At 40.3% G+C, this 16347-nt stretch overlaps 1 protein-coding gene across 1 annotated transcript in view; it reads right to left on the bottom strand.

Moving 5' to 3' along the window:
* Positions 1-15203, bottom strand: part of OCA2 (OCA2 melanosomal transmembrane protein) — a 313569-nt gene extending 298366 nt beyond the window's left edge. The window contains exon 1 of the mRNA XM_032768621.1: positions 14932-15203. Within this exon, the coding sequence (XP_032624512.1) occupies positions 14932-15203 (272 nt within the window). The remainder of the gene's footprint in view (positions 1-14931) is intronic.
* Positions 15204-16347: the final 1144 nt, after the last annotated feature.

Below are 16347 nucleotides of genomic sequence, written 5' to 3'. Positions count from 1 at the left end.
ACTAGCTCGAGCAGAGCTAACACTCATACATCAACCCAGGTTGGGAATTACCCTGACTGGGCAATCTTACTCTACAGAAGTAAGCAATCACCAGGTAAGATGCTTACGGGTAAAAAGCTGTTTCTTTACTGTGGCTGCCAATTGAGAGCAGTGGTCTCACTCAGCATGTTGACCAGTTTGGTCTCATTTCCATGTATTCCCAGTCTGCTTGTCTGAATCCATCTGTTGTCTCTTGTCTTACAAAGAACTTACAATCTAAGTATGTTAGGGACCATTTTTTTTGGTCTAGCACAATGGAGTCCTGGTTCACCACTGGTTAAGTATAGGTGCTACAAGAATATAAATAGTCAATAGAGTGTATCACCAACGTCACACGCATTTTAAACACCAGAGGAAATCAAATGATAGCTAGTGCAGGTAACAGACCATAGGTATATTGTGCGACCTGTGGGAAATGCAACTCAGTAAATAGACAGCTGCTTTCTGCACTAGCTGCCATCTCCAGATGGTCTTAAAGCATCGAGTGTGTTATAATAATCCAGCCTGGCAGTGACCGGCTATGGCAAGCACTATATCAGAAAGAGTTCACTGGGAGTTCACAGCGCTCTTGCCAAAGAGCAAATGACAAAAAGCTCTCCTGGAAACCACTTCTACCTGAATATCCAGCCATAGCAGAGGACTGAATAAAAACACCAGGTTCTGAGGATCCAAAATAAATGACAGGCATACTCCCACAACTGAGGTGCCGATCTGGGCCTGATTTTCCACTGCTGTGCACAGTGCAGTTATTTAAGTTTGTGCAAAGTGGGTGCAAAATCATGGCAAATCTAACTTTACTTTTCCATCATTAATGTCCATGCTTTCAATTCAAACATGACAGAAACTTGGGGCTAAATCCTCTTTGTCACATCCCAGCTGAGCTAATAGGCTGTACTACTAGGTACGTCCATCAAGGTTTGAAGAATCTGTACTCCCCTCCCCAGGCCATGGAGCAGCATTGGAACCACTCCTCAGCCTTCTGTGCAGTAAGTGTCTAGGCACACCTTCCCCACACCAGTGAGGGGATTTTCACAGGTAGATTTACACAGGCACCAGCCCTACCCTCTCAGTTCCGCTTAACTCCTCCCCACACCCACCATGTGCTCTTTTGCATTGTGTGATGTCCTGTGCTGGTTTCCCTCAGAAAAGCCTCATTGATTCCAGTGCATTTGAGCCCTTGCACACAGGGCTGGCTCCAGGCCTCAGCACGCCAAGCACGTGCTTGGGGTGGCATGCCACGGGGGGCACTCTGCCGGTCGCGCAGCAGGCAGCTCCAGTGGTCCAGCGGACCCTCCACAGGCATTCCTGCGGGAGGTCCACCGGAGCCGCCTGCTGTCCTCCCGGCAGAGCACCCCCGCGGCATGCCGCCCTGCTTGGGGCAGCGAAATGTCTAGAGCTGCCCCTGCTTGCACACCTACGTGAGGAGAAAGCTGAGGCATGACTCGCTGTCTAGTAACTGAAATCAGTTTGACTGGCTATTATTCCAGATTTCTATTCCCATGTAGCACTCAGAATCTCAGCATCACCAGTCAAACCTATTATCCCAGGAGTGCTCTAGATGGGCACTGGTAACACCAGGAAACAAGGGGTAAAAGAGTTCTAGCAATAAAATGTTACAGTGTGGGAAATTAGTGCCCAGGTGGGGCAATGGTCATACGCTTTGCCTTGGACCAACAGCAAGTCCCCAAGTTAGCCAACAAGGAGTCGGACACAGAGAAAGTCAGAAAGTTCATAATTAGCAGTTTGTAACTAGCAGAGGCAAGAGGGTAGCATTCTACACAGCTGGAGACATAAGGGCAGGCTGTGGCCACCAGAGAATCAAGGACTAGGAGGAATTCCATACAGCTGGAAGTATCCAATCAAAACCAGGTCCTCAACATGGAATCTCTGGAAGATATTTTTCAAGATCCAACTAGTCCAAGGGAATGGAGAGCTGTACTGGATACAATTTGTGGATGGCAGCTTGGCCTAACCTGTAAGAAAACCAAGCTTGCCCACAAAGAGACTTCCAATCATCTGAGGAAGACAGACAATCCTTTTGGAGGATTCAGTACTACAAATAATTGAGAGAACATTCTGCAAGGGACAAAAAAACAAGAGGACAGTGTGCTGTCTTCCAGGATCCAAGACACAAAACATCACTCTGAGACTGCATAGGCTTCTAAAGTTGATGGGAAAGGATCGATTGGAGATGGTTCAGACTGGCACTTAACAACATGGGTCACAAGGTACATTACAGATAATAGATGACTTCAGGGAATGCAGAAGTGTGCTGAAGAATGTCCAAGCAATCTTCTCTGAGATCCTTCCTATCCCATGAGCTAAGGATGACAGAAGGCAGAAGATTCTAGAAGTGAACCTCTTAGTAGTTAAGTGGAGGAGGGTTTTAGTTGTGTGGAGCATTGGTCCATCTTCTGTGAGGAGAAGTGGCTGTATAATTTGGATGCACTCCACCTCTGTAGAAGAGGAATAAATTTGCTCAGGGACAGGCTGACTAGAGTAGTAAGTTGGGCATTAAACTAATAACAAAAGGGGAGGTGTAAAAAGAGGGAAGGTATGAGCACATATTTAGTACAAAATTGAGATATTAAGAACAAAATTAATCAAGGAACCAAAGGATATGAAAAAATTCTTGAATTGCCTATACACCAATGTTAGGAACCTAGGCATTTCCTGTTTCTGTGTCACTGATAACTCAGAAAAAAGTGATCTTGAATGTTTATGGAGCAATGTCCTAACAGGTAAAGCACAAGCTGGGGTGTTAGTTGGAGTCTGCTACAAAGTAGCAAATCACACTAGGGAAAAGCATGAGCAGCTCCTTAAACACCTATCTGTAATGTGTAAGAAAATAAGCTCTGTGGACATAGTGACACATGCTGGAGGGCTCATGCTTCCAGAAATAAAACATTTTGGAATTTCTTAATATTATAGATGACAATCTCCTAACTCAAAAAATGTTGCATCCAACACAGGGGGCATTCTATGTTAGATGATATCTTGACAGATAAAGAAGAACTAATCACAGAACTAAAAAGTAATGGTAGCTTAGATACAAGTTATCATGACTTGATCTCATGTATAATGTGCAAACAAAACAAAGTCCAAACTATGTACTTGGGCAATTTCACAAAGCTGGAAAAAAATATGAACCATATCAGCTGGGAGGAAGATTTTAATCAGAAAAATTTGAATGATAATTGGGAATTGTTTAAGAACACTTTACTACATGTGCAGAAACTCATAATCAAAGAAGAAGGTCATAATGGTTACAAAAATCAACCTGGTTTAGAGAGGAAGTGAAGGAACCTATACAAAAATGGAAGAAAGGGGAAGTTATTAGTAATTAATATAAATCAGAAGGTATGAATTATAGAATACTGATAAAGGAAGCAAAGGGAAACAAAAGAGAAGTCTATGGCCAGCAGAGTTAAGGACAATAAAAAGGCATTTCTTACGTATACAAGGAACAAAAAGAATCTTAACAATGGCATTGATCCATTACTACTAGATATAAATGGTAGAATTACCAATACTAATGCATAAAAGGCAGACATGTTCAATAAATATTTTTGTTTTGTATTTAGGGAGAAATAGATGTAGTCATATCATACAATAACACTCTTTCCATTCCACTAGTATCCCGGGAGGATGTTAAAAAGCAGCTATTAAAGCTAGATTTTTTTAAAAAAAATCAGCAGTTCCAGATAACTAGCATCCAAGAGTTTTAAAAATCTGGCTGCAGAGCACACTGGACATTAATGTTGATTCTCAATAAGTTTTGGAAAACTGGGGAAGTTCCAGAAGACTGGAAGAAAACCCATGTTGTTCCAATATTTAAACAGGATGCCAGATAATTATAGGCCTCTCAGTCTGACATCAATCCCAGACAAGATAGAGGAGCAGCTGATATGGGACTCAAATAACAAATTAAATAATAAATACCAATCAACATGAGTTTATGGAAAATAAATCCTGTCAAACTAACTTGATTTTTTATGAGATTACATCAAGTTGATGTAATATACTTAGACTTCTGTAAGGCATTTGACTTGGTACCACAAAACAGACAATTTGATTAAAAAACTAGAATGAAACAAAATTAACACAGCACATATTAAATGGATTAAAAACTGACTAACCGATAGGTCTGAAAATGTAATTATAAACAGGGAAACATCATTGAATGGGTATGTTTCTAGTGGGGTCCCACGGGGCTCATTTCTTGGCCCTACATTATTTAAAATTTTTATCAATGACCTGTAAGAAAATATAAAATAATCACTGATCAAGTTTGAAGCTGGCACAAAGATTGGGGGAGTGATAAATAATGAAGAGGACAGGTCAGGTCACAGAAACAGAGTGATCTGGATTGCTTAGTAACCGGACAGTAAGCAAAAAATATACATTTAGGAACAAAGAATGTAGGCCATACGTAGAGGATGGGGGACTATCTTGGGAAACTGTGACTCTGAAAAAGATTTGGGGGTCATGTGGATACTCAACAGCTGCCAGTGCAACCTTGTGGTCAAAACGTCTAATTCATCCTTGGATGCATAAACATGGGACTCTTGAGTAGAAGTAGAGAGGTTATTTTACTTCTGGTTTTGGCACTGTTGCAACAGCTACTGAAATACTATGTCCAGTTCTAGTACCCACAATTCAAGGAGAAAGCTGATAAACGGGAGAGGGTTGAGAGAAGAGCCACAAGAATGATAATAGGATTAAAAAATATGCCACATAGTGATAGACTCAATGAACTCAATCTATTTTGCTTAACAAAAAGAAGATGCCTTGATCAGAGTTTATAAGTATCTACACGAGGAGGAACAAATATTTGATAATGTGGTCTTCTGTTTAGCAGACAAAGGTATAATAAGGACCATTGGCTGGAAGCTGAAGCTAGATAAATTCAGACCGAAAATAAGATGCAACTTTTTAATAGTGAAGGTAATTAACTATGGGAGCAATTTACTAAGGTTCATGGTGGATTCTCCATCACCAGCAAATTTTAAATCAAGATTAGATGTTTTTCTAGAAGATATGCTCTAGGAATTATTGTGGGACATTCTATGGCCTCTGTTACACAGGAGGTCAAACTAGATCATCACAATGGTCCCTTCTGACCTTGGAATCTATTCATCTAAATTGGCTAATGTAAATCCAAGAAATGGTTTATTTATCAGCTGTAATTGCCTACATACAGTTTATTTCTTCTGGAAGTCTGATTGTCTGACTGGCTTAACTCTTTGACCTTATAATGTAAAAAATGTTGTGAACATTAAAAGCCTCCTACATTTAAAAAGAGGTTTATATGATGAAACAGCTGTCATATTCCAAAGCAGATTGAAGCTCATATGTCACTGGCATCTTTCCACAATTGCCCTTGGAGGCCTAACTAAGAAGACCTCAAAACAACCGCATTGACAACCATTAGGAAAACAGTAGAAGAGTGCAGGACTCAGACGTTTTCTACCATTTCTCAGGCGTTCATGTAAAATAATGTTTCAGTTTTAATCTTTGTAGGTTCAAAACTGCCCTAAATTTAGCTTTGAATTTTGGGTTCAAACTAAAGCTTGACAAGGCAAAAAAGAATTTGTAAATATTCATTTGAATAAAAGCCCTAAACTCACTTTGGGAGTATTTGTGGCCCCTCTTATTCACTATGCACAAACATTCACACTAGTGAAATTTATTTGCAAGAAGTCTCATCAGAATATGGATTCTCTGGAAGTTTATGTCTTAAAAGGTAATTATGGGCTTTTCTCAGCAAGTCAGGAAACAGAAGCAATAACATGATCTATTGTGAACAACAAATTATAAGCAGAGTAAAAGCTCAGAACAATAGTTCTGATGAACAATACATAAACAATAATGAAACATGTTCACATAAATCATTCATTGAATGATTTCAAACAACAAAGAAATGTATAAAAATTGAGGTCTGTTCCTGGATAATTCATTAACAAATAAAGGTACTAAATTCACCAAATAAATTGTCTGCTGTTTGCTCAGCTGTAATTCAAATGAACCCAAAATGCCATAGACTTTCCCTGAATTAATCCATAAAGCCACTTTCCTGCACTCCTTCAAATGCCTCCCTCTTCAAGATATACTGTGATGCCAGTGGTAACTGGCAACTGATAACAGCTAGGTAGACGGACAATAGAAACAGCTGATATTAATTAGGGCTATCGATTAATCGCAGTTAACTCACACAATTAACTCAAAAAAGTTAATGATTAAAAAAATCAATCACGATTAATCACAGTTTTAATCACATTGAAAAAATAGAATACCAATTAAAAATTTATTTAATATTTTGGATGTTCTTCTACATTTTCATATATATTGTATTCTGTGTTGTAATTGAAATCAAAGCGTATATTATTTTATTAAATATTTGCATTGTAAAGTGTAAAGTGTACACAAAAGAAATAGCATTTTTCAATTCACCTCATACAAGTACTGTAGTCACAACAGTGAAACTTACAAATATAGATTTTTTTTGTTACATAACTGCAATCAAAAACAAAACAATGTAAAACTTCAGAGCCTACAAGTCCATTCAGTCCTACTTCTTGTTCAGCCAATCGCTAAGACAAACAACTTTCTTTACATTTACAGGAGATAGTGCTGCCCTCTTCTTATTTATGATGCCACCAGAAAGTGAGAACAGGCATTTGCATGGCACTTTTGTAGCTGGCATTGCAAGGTATTTGTGTGCCTGATCTGCTAAATGATCGTATGCTCCTTCATGCTTTGGCCACCATTCCAGAGGACATGCTTCCATACTGATGACACTCATTAAAAAAATAATATGTTAATTAAATTTGAGTAAGTTTAACTTCCTTGGGGTCCCCTGCTCTGTTTTACCCACACTCTGCCATATATTTCATGTTACAGCAGTCTCAGATGATGACCTAGCACATGTTGTTCATTTTAAGAACACTTTCACTGCAGATTTCACAACACACAAAGAAGGTACCAACGTGAGATTTCTGAAGATAGCTACAGCAGTCAACCCAAGGTTTAAGAATCTATGCTGCCTTCCAAAATCTGAACAGGACAAGGTGTGGACCATGCTTTCAGAAGTCTTAAAAGAGCAGCACTCCTATGCAGAAACTACAGAACTGAACCACCCAAAAAAAAAAAAAAATCAACCTTCTGCTGGTGGCATCTGACTCAGGTAATGAAAATGAACAAGTGTCGGTCCACACTGCTTTGGATCTTTATTGATCAGAACCTGTCATCGGCATGGACGCATGCCCTCTGGAAGGGTGGTTGAAGCATGAAGGAACATATGAATTTTTAGCACATCTGACACATAAATATCTTGCCACACCAGCTACAACATTGCCATGAGAATGCCTGTTTTCACTTTCAGGTGACATTGTGAACAAGAAGCGCGCAGCATTATTTCCTGCAAATGTATTAAAACTTGTTTGTCTGAGAAATTGGCTGAACAAGAAGTAGGACTGGACTTGCAGGCTCTAAAATTTTACATTGATTTATTTTTGAATGCAGTTTTTTTGGTACATAATTCTACATTTGTAAGTTCAACTTTCATTATAAAGAGATTGCACTACAGTACTTGTATTAGGTGAATTGAAAAATACTATTTTGAGTTTTTAAGTGCAAATGCTTATAATCAAATATAAATATAAAGTGATACTTTTTTATTTTGTGTTGTAATAGAAATAAATATATTTGAAAATGTAGAAAACATCCAAAAATATTTAAATAAATGGTCTTCTATTATTGTTTAGCAGTATGATTAATCATGTGAGTAATTGTGATTAATTTTTTTAATCGCTTGACAGCCCTAATATTAATGTATTTATTTGGCCTATGTACATAATATGTTTATTTTTGTTTCCCTCATTCCTCTTACACCTTTCCTTCTGATTGTCAGTCCCACGTGTTGCATCTAGTTTTAACGAGGTGGTCCTCAGGATACAGAATATCTTCAACTCCTTTTCACATAATGGGAACTTTATGAAGTTACTACCATATCAGAAACAGGAAAGAACAGTCTCAGTCACGACAGTCATGAAAATTTTGATGCAAAATAAGCCCAGGTATTGGGTTCAGCTTCACTCAAAGAGTCCATGATCCCTGTTTCAAGAAAATCTAGGAGTGTTTCTAAAAGTTTGAAGTACTGTCAGGGAAGAAAGCAACTTGAAGGACTTACTGCACAGTAGCGGTGGCTGGGAGGCCCAGTTCCTTTAAATCACTGAAGGAGCGGTAGCTGCAGCGAGGGCCAGGAGCCCTGGCTGTGATTTAAAGGGCCAGGGGCTCCGCTGCAGTAGCAGCGGCTGGGATCCCAAGGCCCTTTAAATCATCACTAAAGCCCCGGGGCTCCGGCAGCGGGGGTCTGCAGCAATTTAAAGGGCCCAGGGCTCCAGCTGCTGCAGGGAGCCCTGAGCCCTTTAAATCACCAGCCTAAGGAAGCTGCCCCCTGTTGGTGCGGTCGGCGGTGTACCAGATCTCGCCGGTTTGCCATACCGGACTGTACCAGCTTACTTTCACCTTTGGGCACTGTTATAAATATTTCACACATTTCAATGAATCTGGTAACTCCAGTGTATAGCTTATATTTATTTATAGATGTAAGGAATAAAGAGTGCTTATACAAAAGTCCTAGGCACCCTAACAATTTATGCAACTGACTAGTAATGATCACACAGCATCATAGAAAGAATCAGAGGCAGGAAAAAAAAATAGTTCTCAGCCAGCCAATAAATGAAAGCAATGGAAAAGCCTTTTGGACCCCACTGATCTCCCTTTCCATGAGCAAACTCTCAATCTTCCTCCAAAGCTTTTTCAAATGAATGGCTATTGCATCATATTCAAATTTGGGATACACTGGACCATGGTTATGTGGATGATGCTTTAAAACAGCAAGTAAAACACACAAATATTAGCCAGTATTGGTTAAATAATCAACAGAGAGTGTATATTTATTCCAGGGGTTCACATTGTATATTTTATGCATGAAAACAAACTGTATAATCTTTGAATACATCCACATGCATAATAAATGCTTAAGAGAATCTTTAATATGGCCAGACTAAACTGTGTTAAACTAAATTATCATTTTGGATATCATTTAAACTTGTTAAGTTACTATTAATTCTTTGTACTGCAGTAGCACGTAAAGGGCCCACCTCGGAATCAAATCCCATTAGTACTCTGCAGCCTGAATGCACACCAGATTTCTGAAGGCTTCTACAATTCCCAGCCCATAAGAGAATGGATTAACAACAAACTTCTAAATAAATCATTCTTACTGCCTTGGTTTCTGTTCCAATATGTGGGCAACTGATATGACAGATCAGAATGGTCCCTTCAGAAATGCAGAATTTCTACTCTAAAACGTCCAGTTTCTGACTTGCCTTAAAAACAGATTATGTAATTACCAGGATAGCCAAAGGAAGGTTTGACCAGCCATTACATCCAAAGCAGGAGAAAAGGGCCCAAAAGTGCTATGTGAAGAAATGGCTTGTAATCAGGTTTCTTTCTGTCTTTCCCAGCCCCAAAATGCCCTGAGCTTTTCAGACTCAGGTCTGAATGACATCTCAAAGTGAAGAGACGTCTATGTCTTCTTCCTGATTAATTCAGATTTGGCCTTTAGAGCCTAATAAGCCCACAGCTGTAGGCCTCCTCTTCTGCCTCACAAGTTGAGATATAGAGAATTTCAGCTTTAGGTACAAAAACAGCAAGTCTTTAGCTCTTTTCCTGTGAAGGTAACCTAATCTGCCAGTCATGCTATTGAGATGCCTACATATTAAAACAAAAGTATGTATTGATAACTATTGAATCAAGAAGACGACCCACAACTCTCAGCATAAGAAATATTATACCAGATCAGACCTCTGTTCAATTTAATGAAGTCCAGTACACTGCTTCTGGAAGTGGAAGATACCAGATGCTTCAGAGAAATATACATGAAGCCCAGACGTGCAAAACTATGAAATTGCCCATAATGGAAATTTCCTCCTAACCCTTTCAGTTAGTAGTTGGTTTATGAGCTGGAGCATTCTTATATCCCTATTTTTTAAAAAATCCTGTATAACTGTAGATGTTATTCATGGCATATGCTGACCTTTCAATGGTGACCACTTTTTACCACAATTATCATGACTTTGGAGGAATATGGGCAGATGAAGAAAAGGGAACTAGATGCAGGAGAACCAGAAATGCATAATCAGGTCTATTTCTTATGCCCACTTGTGGATGATGGGTTATTTTAGAATGCAAAGCTCAGAAAGGGCATGGTTTCCGTGCAGGATATTAGGAGGAAGTGTAAGTTAAATGAACTGGGTCAGCACAGGGTTCCCATTTTGTTACTAGAAGGAAAAAATCTGGTTCTTCTGTAATGTCAGGAGTCAGATCCTCAGTTCCTGTAAATCAGTGTCACTCCACTGAAGTCAATGGGGCTAACTGACTGATACTAGCTGAGCATCAGGCCCCCGGTCATCAAGTCCTTTCTACATCTCTTTTGTCCTGACAGAGAATTGACAAAACTACCATGACTTTGGTGGAGATCCCTGGCATGGATTCTGAGTTCCATTACCAATGGTAGCAAAACTTAGACCAAGGTTTCAGGAACCAAGGTTTAGCTTTTCCCAGAAGAGGCTCTGGTGCCAAACTCTGAAGAGGAGGAATAAGGGGCATTGCCATGCTAGGGTTCACCAACAAGACGGCAACAAAAACAGCCCACAGGTACCAACAGAGACACCAACACTAACATCTGTTCCTCACTCCTTTCAACATGGATGGGAGCATCAACAGAAGTTGATGCCAACACATTCACAGTCCTCCATGTCAAGGAGACAGACACATAGGTATCAAATGAGCAGATTATAACACTGAAGAGCTGCTGGGCAAGAAACTCTGTACTCTGCCTCTCCTTCTTTCTCCCCCTCAATAAAGGAGAGAACAGAGGAAAACTGTGTGGTCACTGGATTTTCTCCAGAAACACTAAGCAACGCATGAAGCAGGTGAGAGTTCTGACCCAGAACTGGGGATGTGGGTAGAGCAGCCAGAGAGAGAGGAACAAGGAGTTAAGGGTGGAGAAGGAGAGAGAGGAGATGATGTGTCACCTATGAAGGCATGGAGAAGAAAGGAAAGGAGAGTGCTGAGAGTTGCAAAAAATAGTCAAAAAAGGTTGATAAATTGGAGTTCTTAAGACCCAGTTGTGCAACCAGGGGGCATGTGACCGATACTGAAGGAAATAAGGTGGTGATCAGAAAGGAGAACATATCGAATGAGAGATCCAAGTGGGAGCAGTGCTTAGAAAACACAAGGTCCCAGGAGTCACCATGATGGTTGATACAGGGCTGTAGGTCAAATGAGGTTAGGAAGAGGAAGAGGGAAGCAATAGAATCAGATGAGACATCAGAGTGAAAGCTGAAGTTAGAGGATTTGATAGGTAAAATGGCAGCTCAGGCTAAAGGGACAAATCTAATGAAGACTTAACAACTGACCTCAAATCCTTGAACAAGCACAAGCCTGAAGTACTTGAACTGGAGGCAATACACCCTCCATGGTATGTACCCACTACCCTAAGCACTGACTCCAGTACTGGAGCTCCCATGTAAAAATAATGGCGGGTGCTGAACACCCACCAGCAGCCCCCTATCAGCTCCTCCGCCACCCTCAGCACCTCCCACCTGCTGGCAGCCCTGCCAATTGGCACCTCTCATCCTCTTCACCCCAGCGCCTCCCGCCCTCTGCGATCAGCTATTCCACAGCGTGCAGGAGACGCTGGTGGGGTGGAGAAGGAGTGATTGTACAGTGTGCTCGGGGGAGGGGTCAGCAGGGCCAGCTTTAAGCCTATTCCACCAATTTTCCTGAATCGGGCCTCGTGCCTAAGAGGGCCCCGCACCCAGTGAGAATCCCTTCCCTGGCTAGAGGCGCCTTTTTAATTTTCACTCACCTGGCAGCGCGCTGGGTCTTCGGCGGCACTTCGGCAGCTGGTCCTTCAGTGCTGCCAAAGACCTGGAGCGAGTGAAGAACCCGCCGCTGAAGTGCTGCTGAAGACTCGAAGCACCGCCTAGTGAGTACAAACCACGTGTGTTTTTTTACATTTTTTTTTTAAGTTATCCCTGCCGGGACCCCACCAAAACTGTTTGAATTGGGCCCCGTACTTCCTAAAGCCAGTCTTGGGGGGCACAATGGGGTAGGAAGTGGTGGGGCCGGTGTGGGGCCTTGGGGGAAGGGGTGGAATGGGGGCAGGACCTGGGCCACATTAGAAAGTGGGCACCTCAGCATGCTACAGCAAATGCAGAGGACAGTTCATTGACATCCACCTTCGAAAAATAAAATCAGCCAGTTAATTTAAGAACAATTTCTTAAAGTTTAATTTATTGACTGAAGTAAATCCTCAATCCCTTTAAAAAGCTTCATTGAAACAGCTTGCTTCGGCATACATTTGAAAAATTAGACACCTTGCGATTATTGTCCTTGAAAGATAATTTGACTTAAATAGATACATAAAAACAAATTACACAGACATGTCAAATTAATGGATTCTTTCCTGCGCCTAGGACTGTTTTTGTTTGCTTGTTTGTTTCTTCACCTTTTTTAATCAGTAGTACTCTTCATCTGTAAGTATCACACTAAACAACATCAGAAGTGAAATTTTCATTACTCTGGAAAGTCATGGACATATAGGCTGGGGTCTGGACCCTGCAAAGACTTACATGTTTCATTTTACTATGAGGAGTAATCCCATTGATTCCAATGGAATTACTCAGAGGAGGAAAGTTAAGCACAAGTATAAGTGATTGCAAGATCCAGGCCTCAATGTCCTATTGTAAATATTTCACCTGAAATCATCATTTGTTCAATGCAGATTTTTGCTATCAGAAGACTGGATATAATGCATGATAAAAAAAGTGGGAGTTAAAAATGCTGCAAGATTCATTTATTATGTCAACGGCATTTGCATGTAGAGATCTGAAATTGCATTGGGGGTGGGGAGAAGGCAGATCAGCTGAGAATTTCAAGCAGACCCTTTTCTGGTGCATAATGCTTTATTATAAAAAGCTAGGAGTACATCATTCTCTGTAATATGATACAGTAATTGCACATTTATCCCTAGATCACCCACAGTAACTTCATTTTACTTCAAAAAGGTGGACTCAGTGATCTAATATGTCTTCTTCATCTCTAATGTCTATATCTTATGTTGTTTTCAACTTCAAAATACCATGTATATTAACTGTACAGTTACTGCATATCAGTACTGTATTTACCAGCACTGTTCCATACGGACACATACAAGACTTTCAAAAGGAGTTGTCTTGGGCTCCCCAAGACACCGTAGCCCATTTTCTCATACTCCACTTACTGTCATCATGTTTCTGAAAAAGCACATCTTGACTTCCATGAGCCCAATAATAATTCTTGCTGCACTGAAAATTAAGGAGCTTTTACATAATTTGATTTTGTAAAAATACTCAGAAGAATATTTAAGGAGTATGAGTTGATTTTTATTAATAATTAATAATTATTAATAAATTATTTTTGTTGCAATTCTTTTCAAATGTTAAAGATATCCACATTTCCATCTGAAGGAAATTTTGGACAAATTATGATCCCCTGAAATTCCTAACTCAGCTTCTTTCTCACAGACATATAAAGGCCCAACCAACAAACAAACAGGAAAAAAAAATCAGTTCTTCAAGTAAGAGCATATTTTTATATCATCCCATAGACCACTATTTTTTTTTCCCAAAAGTGTTTATTTGGTCATACCTAAACATTTCATGGATTCATGTCAGTTTCATTGAATTGTTCATGTCAAAAAAGCAAAAAAGAGTTCCAAAGAAGTTTAAATGTTTTACTTCAACAATTTCAGAATGAAAACTTTTTTAAGTTCAAAAAGTTATTTTGTTTTCAAATTTTCTGCAATTTTTTAAAATGCAAAAACATTTTTAAAAAATGCTCAAAATCTAAATGAAACATTTCATTTTGGGTGGAATCAAACACTAAAATTCTATGGCTTGTGTTAAGCAGAATGCCAGGCTAGATTAGCACAATGGTCCCTACTAGCCTTAGATAGATCTATGAAATAGACATCAAGAATCCTCAGAACCACTGAAGTTTCTTGACAACGGTTCTAAATGTCTTTTATTCCCACCCCCACTCTCACTGGAGTGCTTATTCTATTTATTTCAGGTTGGATTTTTCTATATGATAACTGGGTCTCAGGAGCTCAGCGATTGCTACCTTTCAGAGTCAAAGCACTTCAGCACAATGAAAATGGGTGTGGAAAGTTTACACAGCCACTAGCAATATTGTGGAGTCGCCACTTTAAACATAAAAATAGAATTGCACATATTTAGGGCTTGATACTGCCACCTTGGCTGCAGTGAGTGTAGAGAACATCTCCCAGCAGGAGTTCATGACCTCAAGTAATCAGATCCTAAACGACCACGTATGGTATTATGTTGTGCTCACGACTGCATTATTAGTGTCTTTTATGTCTATGGCCCTCCTCAGTAATGATGCAGCTTATTACCTTGATGTAGACTTGTGAAGTAGTTTGCTAATTTGGGTGTCATTTTTTCAAAACAAAGAAGTTTTCTCTCCATTGGTTAAACAAACCCATCACAAAACACACCGAGTGGTGAAGAAAACCCAGGTCTCAGATTTGGAAAACAGCAAAATCGATGCAGAGCAGCTGCAAAGGCTGATATTAGTCCAGGAACCTGCTGAGCCAGCCACCATCTCTAAGCAATTACGACTGCTATAAATTCCTGCTAAGCTTTTCACTCCATACGTTATAGAAAGATGTTAAAGAAAATATATTTTATCGACTCCGTAAGGGAATCAAAACAACTTTCAATAAAAGAAACTGACTCGGTTGGTTCTTGCCCTTACCTCCCCTGCATGGCGAGCGGGCTGAAATCCTTCCCAAGGGGAACACAGCAATCCTGCCCTATTGCTCCATTTTGATAGGGTTTTTGTGGCTGTCCCTGAACAGACACCATTCCACGAAACTCCTTTAACAGCTGAAGCTCATTGAAGTTGCTGGCAATTGGTTCAGCGGCCACCTTTCCGTGCAAGCTAGCATGGTGTGGAGGGGATGTCTGAGTCAGCTCCATCTCTAGATTTCTAGAGATTGCGCCATCATCTTTGCTATCCAAGTACATACCTTTCAACTGGTTTTCTATCCTGAATAGAGTGAAAACAAATCTATTAGGAATATACTGAATACACATATTTTAGATCTACCCCCATGCACACATACACGTGTGTTGACATCCAGGTGTTAAAATGCCATTGGACATACTATATCTATCTTGCACTTTTGACTGGCTTACCTATAGTCTGCTTGGTAATTCATCTCTACCAGAAATACTTTAACGTTTTAAAACTCTGAGCAGCTTCAAAAACAGCCATCATTTAAAATAAATACATAAAACAGCCTACCAGACATAGCTATCCTCCTCTTTACCCAAATGTAGAATTTCCCCACAAAACATTTTCTCCCAAATTAAAACTGGTTTATTCTAGAGAATGAACTATATTCATTGCCATGGCAGGTTTGAGCTCTGGCATTGTGACCATCAGAATGAGAAACAGGGGCCCGTACAACACCATCAGCAAGGTACATGTGATACAGCACATACTTCTAGCCATTTTTTACCTCAGAAACACTTAAGCCCCAGTCCAGTAAGCTATCTGCATGTATCCAGCTTAATCAGCAGGAATTGTGGACCATTATGAGCATAAGAGGGTCTCAAGGACAATTAACAACCAGATTTTCATTTCTGATCCGGCTTCTTTGTGTTGCTCATCTGACACAAAGGAGCCAAATTTTAACTGTAACTGGCCGGCTGAGAGGTGTCCTAGCAACAGGGAAGCTCTAGAGCCAACTCTTGTTCCAACCACTCCTCCCTTCAGCACAGGAGGCATGTCAGGGACCAAAAAGGAGCTGATTGGAACAATGTTAAACCAATCCTCAACAGACAACACATTGCTGACATAAGTTAGAGCAGTCCTTGGGCTGACATAGATAGGCCACAGTTCAGGAAGCATTTCCCTGAGTCTCCACCTCACAACCCCCACTTTGTGCTGAGCGGATCTAGGACAAAGGAGAGAATCCAGCCCTCTCTGGATATGACTTCACCACAGAGTTAACTCAGCTCTTATTCAGGTATTTCCCCAACCCCCCTCCCATACACACACAAAACCTCTCACCTGAGTTTGGTGGTGCTGTCTCTCCAGGCTACCTGGCCAGGGTGGAGCTACAGGCTAAAGCCCAGTTGCCACTTTCACTCAGGCAGGTAACTT

This window comes from Chelonoidis abingdonii, chromosome 1, assembly GCF_003597395.2.
Source record: "Chelonoidis abingdonii isolate Lonesome George chromosome 1, CheloAbing_2.0, whole genome shotgun sequence".
NCBI lineage: Eukaryota > Metazoa > Chordata > Testudines > Testudinidae > Chelonoidis > Chelonoidis abingdonii.
This window is presented reverse-complemented; position numbering and strand designations above follow the sequence as displayed.